This window comes from Sorex araneus, chromosome 8 (genome assembly GCF_027595985.1).
Source record: "Sorex araneus isolate mSorAra2 chromosome 8, mSorAra2.pri, whole genome shotgun sequence".
In the NCBI taxonomy this organism is placed as follows: Eukaryota; Metazoa; Chordata; class Mammalia; order Eulipotyphla; family Soricidae; genus Sorex; species Sorex araneus.
The window spans coordinates 22,441,126-22,450,993 of NC_073309.1; the positions used below are offsets into that span (position 1 = coordinate 22,441,126).

The following is a 9,868-nucleotide window of genomic DNA, read 5'->3' on the forward strand; positions in this document are numbered from 1 at the left end:
CATTGGTTCCTGGCAGGTGGAGGACTGTGGTTCTGACTGTCCCCAGGTTCCTGCCCTCTGGTCCCCCCATGAGGCCCCCTGGTTCGCCAGAATAGGAAGGGACAGAGTCGGTGCAGTACAGAGATGACAGCCCACCGGAACATAGGCGCCAAAGTGACCACCCCACGCTCTGCTGTGTTCCATAGAGTGAAAGCAGGTCACGTGTCCTGCCCACCCACAAGGGGAAGAAACTGCACAGAGGGTCCCAGGGGCCACCAAGGATTGTCTGCAGGGGACTGAGAGCAAATCACACTTTCCCTGGGTATTTCCTGTGTGATCTTGGAAAACTCACTCAACCCCTCTGAGCCTCATCAACCGGGGACCCATGGCTGTAGCTGTTGCACTCTCTGATGAGCTCTCTGCGGGACTCCTAGAAGGTTCTCCCCCTTTAAAGCAGCTCCCCTTTAAAGGGTTCTGCACACACATGCATGTGCATGACATACGGACACACTTGTGTACACACGAGAATCTCCTCAGGTTCTGCACACACATGCACACAGGCACACGTGTGTATACATGATCCTCCCCTCGGGTTCGTACACATACACACATACATGCACACAGGGACATGTGTATACACACAAATCTCTTTTCAGGTTCTTCACACATGCGTGTATGCAGGCACATGTGCACACATGAGCCTCTCCTTGGGTTCTGCACACACATGCACCCAGGCACACGTGTGTACATATGAGTCTCTCCTCGAGTTCTGCACATGCATGTACATGCATGCACACAGGCACATGTGCATACACACAAGTCTCTATTCAGGTTCTTCACACACATACATGCATGCATGCAGGCATACATGTGCACACACGAGCCTCTCCTCGGGTCCTGCACACACACATGCACGCGTGTGTATGCACGAGCCTGTCCTCCCCGTGTGCGTGCGATGCGAGTGGCGCTCCTCTCTGCAGGCGCATGCTGAGACAGAACAAGTCCAAGGAGGAGAAGAAGAGCGTGCTCATCCTCCCCCCGCGCGCGGGCACCCCCAAGCTCTTCAATGCCGCCCTGGCAGCAGCAGGGAAGATGGGTGGCAAAGGCGGCGGCAAGCTGGCACACCTGCGGGCGCGACTCAAAGAGCTGGCAGCACAGGAGGCAGCGGCCAGGCAGCAGCAGCTGCAGGAGCAACAGGTAAAGTGGCGGCACCCGGGCACCCGCACCCCGTCACCCGGGCACCCGGGCACCCAGGTACCTCGTCACAGCGCTGTGGGCCCAGGAAGCGGTTCCCCCATCCCATCCCCCCTGCTTTATATCTGCCAGGACTAGCAGGTAGCAAGTGACAGAGCCGGCTCCAACTATCCAGAGAAAACAGGGAATGTTCTGGCTCAAGTCCCGGCAACGTCAAGGCAGGGGTCTGTAGAGAGGGTCCCGGGGCAAGCGAAACTGGCTGTACTCACACTCTACTCTCCCAGTGACGCCCCCACTCCCATACCACCCTCAGTATCTGCAGGGTCTCTCTCCTGGCTTCCTAACTCCATCAGAAAAGGCCCTTTCGGACTGAGCTTCTGCTTACAATGGGGTTCCATCCTGAGAAACCCGCTGTGAGTCGAAAACACTCTGATTCAGAAGTGCATTTAGGGCGCTGGAGCGATAGCACAGCAGGTGGGGCATTGCCTTGCATGTGCCCAACCCGGGTTCGATTCCCAGCATCCCTCCCCTGAGCACTGCCAGGAGTAATTCCTGATTGCAGAGCCAGGCGTAACCCCTGAGCATCGCTGGGTATGACCCCTCCAAAAAAAAAAGCCAAAAAAAAAAGTGCATTTAATCTGTCTAACCTGCTGGACCTCAGAGTGTCTCCGTCTTGCTTTTGCACCACCGTGCAGGACCCCATGGCAAGACAGGGACCATGGGGACCTTTCTCCCTGAGGTTGCAGCAAAAGTCCCAGGGCTCACAGTCATTGGACAGAATTGGGTTCCATGACAAGTCCTGAGCCAATCAGTGTGACCCTGGTGCTAGTGGATGGGGGGAGAACGGTCCCCGAAGGGAAGTCCTGCTTCTGACGCCAAGGCAGGCGCAGTGGCTGCGGGCAGAGAATGGCTCTCCCCAGCTGTCAGCCACGCGCTCATATTTAATATTGTGTCTGTGACAATTTACAAGATTTGAAAGGGAAAATCCTGCCAACAGACACAGTGCTGACTGCCCCCGCCCCCATAAATCTGAGGGGAATTTTAAAATTAGTTCCAGGGCTTTTTGTCTCTGACGAATGCCAAGAATGCCAATTAGAATGATTGCACTAATTATGGTGTTTCGTGACAGTCCTCTGGGGAGGCTGCGGGAAGGGGGAGATGGGATGAGGAGCCGGGCGGCAGGCCCTCGTGAGCAGGGGAGCCGTCTAGAGGACTGAAGCCAGAGCAAAGCGGCTCAGCCAACCCGTCTCCAGCCCGGCTGGCGGCTGAGCCCGGACCCGCCCGGAGCTTTCATGGCGGGAGGCTGGTGGTTAACGTCCAGACCACTTGGGGTTCCTCTTGACATTCTCCAGAGGCTCCTGTGGGGGCCCCAGGTTGCAGACAGACATGGTCTCTGACTTACAGACTGTGGGGGCCAGGCTCAGCCATCAAGAGGGGTCTTGAGTGGGGCCGACAGACACGGGCCCCGAGAGTGTCCGTGCCAGGAGTCTGACCACCCCGAGCAGGCCGGAGATGTGATCAAAAGTGCCCGGCATGCCAACAACAAAAGGCACTTCCCTTCCCCTGCCATTTAGATCCTCCAGGGCTGGCAGCAAGAAGCTCTTACACAGTGGCCCAAAGACCCAGGTTTGAATCCTGGCTCCCTCGTGGCCACTGCTTCCGGGCCAGCTCCCAAGTGTCGCAGAGCCCCGGACTCAGACTGCTCGTGGGTGCCCCATGGGGTTGTGGGGTGACAGGGTACCCCGAGACTGCTCACACTCCCATGAATGAATTTTGAGCTCGCCTCCCTTCCTGAGGTGTCTCCGCCAGGGGTGCTCGGGACTCCCCCATCCTGGGCACTGTCTGGGCATCCTGCCCCGATACATGTTGGCAGAGTCTAGGGTGGATGGGGGGAGGGCAGAGAGGCGCCCCCAGGACCCAGAGAAACACCACGACGGAGGGAGGGCTGGGTCCCCAGAGCTGCCCGGGCTCCCCCAGCCCTTCCCTTCCTTCGCCGCCCTCAGACTTGGGTCAGCTTCGAGAAGGTTCTGTCTCTCACCTTGAGCTCAGGCACCCCGAGTGGGCTGCTAAATGTGGGGCGCACTCAGGCCTCCTCCTGTGGGGTCTGCTCCTACACCCCCATTCCCTCCCATCAGAGATGGGGTCAGACAGAGCAGCGGGGGGCATGGGGAACCCACCATGGCCGAGGTTCTCACCACACCTGGACTGTGGCTGGGTCTCCTGGGCCCGCAGGCCGGTGGCTGGAGACACTCATTGGTCTTAGTCGGACCCCACAGCGTCCCCAGACCCCCAAGGCCCGCAGGGTTCCATCGTGCTGGCTCCCAGCTGTAAGAGCACCCACCCTTTCTGCTCTGTCTGGGGCCCCGTGCCCATGACCCCACTGCAGGGTGCACTGAACAGGCTGCACCCACAGCCCCACCCCGCCCCATCTCTCTCCACACCCCAGTGACAAACAGCGGGGGTGGGGGGGCACACAGCCCGTTGGTCCCCTGAAAGTGGCCAGGCCATGGGGCTCCTGGCCTTCCGGGGTTTGCCTAGAGTGTTCCTCGCGGGCCCTGGTCAGGGCCGGTCTGTGTGCTGGACCTCAGCCACGCCCCCCACGCCCCTCACGGGAGTTTGGATCCTTCCGCCTCCCCAGAGTATATTCTGTTTCTACCGCGTACCAGCCCCAGGCCCCATCCCACCTTTCGTCCCTTCCGAGTTCTCTGCCTTCTCGGAGGGTGGGAGCAGACCCGGACGGGGAGGGGTCCAAGTCCCCGAGCCCCAAACACTTTTGTGTCAACTCCGCCTCACCAGTCACCCCTTTCCCAATTCCAGGCCAAGGGCGCAGAAGGAGAAGCAGGAGGGGCCGCAGCGGACCAGCCCACAGCCCCAGCGGGGGCCGCCCCGGACCAGGCCGCCCCACCAGCACCTGCCCCACCGGCACCTGCCCCACCGGCACCTGCCCCAGGGGCATCTGCGCCGGCGCCCCCAGAGGCTCCGGCCGCTCCGGCCGCTCCGGCCGCTCCGCCCGCAGAGGCAGGCGGGGAAGGCGCGGCCGGGCCCTCGGAGCCCGCGGTGCGGATCCGCATGAGCCCGGGCCCGGACTCCGGGGAGCAGACGCTGTCGGTGGAGGTCCCCGAGAAGAAGAAGGACGGGGAGTGAGGCGCGGGTCCGGCAGGTGCTCTGAGGTTCCCGACCGCTAAGCTCCCCAGCCCCTGAGCGCGCCCCGGCTCCTGAGCGCCCCAACCCCAGCGTGCGCCCGTCTCTGAGCGCCCCAGTCCTTGAGCGCGCCCCAACCCCAGCGTGCGCCCGTCTCTGAGCACCCCAGTCCTTGTGCGCGCCCCAGACCCCGTGCGCCCCAACCCCAGCGTGCGCCCGTCTCTGAGCGCCCCAGCCCTCGCGCGCGCCCCAGGCCCTGTGCGCCCTCCCGTCGCCTCTGCGCACCCCGTGCCCCGCCGCCGTGCACCCAAACGGAGACACCCCACTATCAAAGGGGCAGCGACTCTGGTTCCCTGCCATTGCTTCCTGCAGGCAGATCCCCAAGTTCAATTTCCTAACACTCATCCCGAAGCACCCCCCGCCCCCCCCCCCCGCTGCTCCTCTTTTTAAGGAACAAAATCGGTGTTTTCGGTTCCAAGTTGCCTGGTGGTGTGTGTGTGGGAGTGGGGGGGGAGGGGGGGCGGGGAGGGACGGTGGGTGGAGAGCGACTCCCCCACCAGGAGAAGCAAAGGGTTTTGCACGTTTGGGGTCTCCGCTCCCAAATGGCTCTCTCGTGTAAAGGCTAGAAAGCGTTTCTGCAGGAAGGAGGGAGACTGTGGGGATGAGGGGCCAGGATTGACCCCAAGTTTCTTTGCTCGGTGCCACGTGGTGTGGGGAGCGCTCTCTCTCCCCCACACCCCCCCCCCCGCCCCTTCCCGGTTTCAGTTGGAGCGAAGAGAGCAGGCGTGGTTTCTGTTCCGTGCCCCTTGCCCTCTTCTCCTCAGCCAGGACTAATCTGTCACTTGCATTGACACCCTTGCTGTAGATGACGGGAGCAATTCATTAATTTTTTAATTGACGCCAGAAGACGAAATCTCTCAGCTGACAGCACTTAGCTTGCTGGATTTCTCCAGATCCTATCTTTTTTACGTTTCCCAAAAAAAAGGAAAAAAGAGAAAAGAAAAGGGGAAAAAAGCCAGTTATTTAGCCAGTGACTATTTGAGGTAGTTTTAGCTGCATATCGATTGGTCCTTGGGGGGGATTAAAACCAAAACCTAGACTTGGAGGGAGAAGGGCTTTGTTTTCTAGAGCATCCTGAGCGGGAAGGCGAGGGATTCCAGCAGGCTCTGCCCCTGGGAACCACAGTCGCTGGGACACCAGGAGCTGCAGGGCTGGGGGCTCTGGGGGCTGCTCTGTGCATCTGATGCAAGCAGGGGAGCTCCTCGGGGCTGGCCTAGGCCTACCCAAATTCCAGATAACGCCAGAATTTCCAGCCCACGGCCCACCCTGTGACCCAAACCCTCACACTGGAAACGAATGATGAGGGTCCGCGTGGTTATTTTGCCCTTTTATTAATTTGTCGGGAGGGGCACACCCGTTAGTGTTCAGGGGTAACTCCTGGTTCCGCACTCAGGAACTACTCCTGGTGGTATTCGGGGACCATGTAGGATGCCGGGGATTGAACCTGGGTCGGCCATGTGCAAGGCATATGCCCTCCCCGCTGTGCTATTGCTTTGGCCCTTATTTTACCCTTTTAAAAAGCTGTTATTAATTTGTTTTCATAGGACCAACACATCTAGATGGGTGCAAAGGGATGCCTATTAAAGTCCTCCCCGAGGCCTGGCCTCCCACGTCCCCCCTTTCTCTGAGACGGACATGATTTCCCTGGCAAACACTGCTTTAGAATAGGGAAGCCTGGAGGGTCTGGTACGGTTTTCCTCCCCCACCCCTTTGATCGCCTGTATCAGCGCATCCTACACATTCTCAGATCCGTGCACGAGGCTGCATCCATCTTTAGCAAGTATTTCGATGTATCAATCAAGTAAACGTACTGGCCTTTGGTAGTTGGCAGGACACTCCCAGGGCACCTTCACTGTGAGATCCTATTTTATAAGGAAACCTTTTTTTTTTTAATATATGAATGTACTTATACTTGTAGAAACCAACTCTTGAATATATGCTGCTTATTACACAAAGAGAAATTTGATGTTCCCCAAAAAATTGTCTTCTAAGGAAAGCTGATTTTGTCTTATTATTTTGGTTTTGGGGTCACACCCAGCGATGTTCAGGGGTTACTCCTGACTCTGCACTCGGGAATCCCTCCTTATGAGACTCAAGGCATTGTGTGAGATTACGGGGGATGAAACTCAGGTTTGCCACATACAAGGCAAATGCCCTCCCCGCTGTCCTGTCGCTCCCGCCCCAGAATGCTGGTTTTGAAAGGAGAGTTGAAGTGAATTAACTCCAGGGAGTTATCTTGCTGAACTTGACACTTTCACTGAACGTAGACATTAGAACGATTGCACTTGAACTGGCCGAGTAGAACGGGACCGATGGTGGGGTGGACACGGGATGGAGTGTGTGGGTAAGAACTGCGATTCTGTGTTTCTGCTGGAAGTAGAATCTTCGTATGATAAGCTGAGCAGGACCTTTATACATGTCGAATCTCTATTACTTTAAAATGTCCCCACCTTTCCTGCATTTGTGTATACAAAGAATAATAGCAGCTTGTTTTTTAAGAACACTTCCATGTTTTAAATACAATTAAAACCAAGGAGCTATTTAAAATTTCAGTATGGAAATGTCTTCAGCTACCTGGACGATTTCCATCCCTGTCTTGACAAACACAGATACTGCATTTACAGCCTGGCTCTCATCATCTTCGAACGCGTTTTAATTAAAGCATTTAGACAAGTGCTGCTGCCTCATGGGTTTATTTTAGAAACTGACGGTGACCGGCTCACTTGTGAGAACCGTTTCTCGTCTGCCTCTGAAAAGCTGATCTCGTTGCCTTCGCCCTGAATTCCTGTGGCTGCAGGCACTGTGGCTGGCAGGGGCCCTTATCAGACCCCCAAATCCCCCCGGGATTTTTCAGCCCTTCAAAAATAGCCCTTTCATGTCTGATCTCACCTGGTCTCGCCAAGCCAGTTTCCCAACCTCCTGGAGCTTGCTCAACGACGCTGACCTGTGGGGACTCTGGATCCTGGCCGTCCAGCTACCAGTTCCCGCGTGACCACACGCCCTGGGAGCCGGGAGTTCATGGGACAGATGGACACAGCACTTCACACCACACGGGGTCGCTGTGATGACCCAGAACTCTGCCCTTGCCCCTGACTCACCTTTCCCGTCACAGGGGGAGTCTCCGAATGTTCTCTTCTCTGCTTCTGCCTGGGCTCTCACACACAGAAGGGGTCTGGGCGCCTCTTAAACTAACGGACTCAGGGCTTCTTAAACGTTTCCCCCTCAAGATTGCTTTTCACCCGAGAAATGCTCCCTGGGTGAGGACTAACCGGAGCCCCTCAGATTCACGATGCCGTTGATTGTGAATTAACTTTTGGAGGTTGTGCATTCAGAAACCTTTCACGGTTGCCAGATTTTTCATGAGACCCCACTTCTGACCGCCCCCAAACATTCAGTTTTACAACCCCACACGGGGGGTTTCGGACCCACAGTTGAAGAAGCTGGGCTCTAACCGTCTGTACAAAGACCTGGTCATATGATACTGACAATAATATAGATCTCAGCGTTTTCCACCATCCGGGATACGCTGAATCTAGATCTCACAGAGGCAGATGGAAAACACGCAGTCTTCCTCCCCCGGGCCTGTGGCTCTGTTCTGCACCCGGCTGCTACAGGGGATGCCCTCTGTGGTCACCCACGGGAAGGGGTGTGAGTTAATGTTCTGCCATCAGCATCCTAAAATTCCATTGGGTGGGGTTGGTTGTACGGGGGACATCTCGGTGTTTTGGGGGTTCTTGGGGCCACACCCCAAAACACTAGGTTTAGAAGACCCATGTGATGCCAGGAGTCAAACCCGGGTCCTTACACGTGCAGGACATTCTACTTGAGCCACATCTCTGGCCCACCATTGTGAAATAGTTCTCTTCCTCCTCCTCTTCCTCCTCCTCCTCCTCCTCCTCTTCCTCCTCCTCCTCCTCCTCCTCCTCTTCCTCCTCCTCTTCCTCCTCCTCCTCCTCCTCCTCTTCCTCCTCCTCTTCCTCCTCCTCTTCCTCCTCCTCCTCCTCCTCCTCTTCCTCCTCCTCCTCCTCCTCTTCCTCCTCCTCCTCCTCTTCCTCCTCCTCTTCCTCCTCCTCCTCCTCCTCTTCCTCCTCCTCCTCCTCTTCCTCCTCCTCCTCTTCCTCCTCCTCCTCCTCCTCTTCCTCCTCCTCCTCTTCCTCTTCCTCCTCTTCCTCCTCCTCCTCCTCCTCCTCCTCCTCCTCCTCTTCCTCCTCTTCCTCCTCCTCCTCCTCTTCCTCCTCTTCCTCCTCCTCCTCCTCTTCCTCCTCTTCCTCCTCCTCCTCTTCCTCCTCCTCCTCCTCCTCCTCCTCTTCCTCCTCCTCCTCCTCCTCTTCCTCCTCCTCCTCCTCTTCCTCCTCCTTCTCCTCCTCCTCCTCTTCCTCCTCCTCCTCCTCTTCATCCTCCTCCTCTTCATCCTCCTCCTCCTCCTCTTCCTCCTCCTTCTCCTCCTCCTCCTCTTCCTCCTCCTCCTCTTACTCCTCCTCCTCCTCCTCCTCTTCCTCCTCTTCCTCCTCTTCCTCCTCCTCTTCCTCTTCCTCCTCCTCTTCCTCCTCCTCTTCCTCCTCCTCCTCTTCCTCCTCCTCCTCCTCCTCCTCTTCCTCCTCCTCCTCCTCTTCCTCCTCCTCTTCCTCCTCCTCTTCCTCCTCCTCCTCCTCCTCCTCTTCCTCCTCCTCTTTCTCCTCCTCTTCCTTTCTTTCAGTTTTTTTTATTGTGCCATCCCTGTCATCTCAGGGGCTACTCCTGGCTTGGTGCTCAGGGCACTCTGCATTGCTGGGATGGAGCCCAAGCTTCCTGCTTGCAGAGCATGTGTCCCCACCCTCTGAGCCACAACCCCTTTTTAAGATTCTCTTTCTCATTAACTGAAAGGTTTGTTTAGTGCCAGAGAGAAGATACAGGGAGTAAAAACACTTGCCTTACACATGGTCCACTTGGGTTAGATCCCGGGCACCCCATATGGTCCCACTAACAGTGATCCCTGAGCACAGAGCCAGGAGCAAACCCTGAACACCACTGGGTGTGGCCCCCAAACAAACAAAACATATTTTCCCCTTTTCCTTTGTGCGGTGGCCTCCCACGCGGAGTTGAGGTGCTCCTAAGTTGGCCGCAGTGCTCGTGCTGGGCTCGCACTGGGCTGGGGTGCTCTGGAGACTGAACACCTTGCGGGGCCACTGGGGACGCCAGATGCCAGCGCTGCTGGGATGCCCACAGCCTGCGTGGTGACATGGGACCCATGTCACCACGCAGGCTGTGGGCATCCCAGCTCACTGCCTCCCCGTCTCTCTGTGACTAACTCCGTGTCGGGGCTGGGGCGATAGCACAGCAGGTAAGGCGTTTGCCTTGCACGCAGCCAACCCAGGTTCAATCCCCGGCGCCCCATATGGGCCCCCAAGCACGGCCAGGAGTAAATTCCTGAGTGCAGAGCCAGGAGGAACCCCTGAACATCGCCAGGTGTGACCCAAAAAAGCAAAAAAAAAAAAACCAAAAAAACTAACTAACT

General features: G+C 57.2%; 1 protein-coding gene across 1 annotated transcript in view; it reads left to right on the top strand.

Moving 5' to 3' along the window:
* Window positions 1–7,005, top strand: part of CNGB1 (cyclic nucleotide gated channel subunit beta 1) — a 48,048-nt gene extending 41,043 nt beyond the window's left edge. The window contains exons 20-21 of the mRNA XM_055145768.1: window positions 960–1,176; window positions 3,991–7,005. Coding sequence (XP_055001743.1) covers window positions 960–1,176; window positions 3,991–4,317 — 544 coding nt within the window. The 3' untranslated portion in view covers window positions 4,318–7,005. The remainder of the gene's footprint in view (window positions 1–959; window positions 1,177–3,990) is intronic.
* Window positions 7,006–9,868: the final 2,863 nt, after the last annotated feature.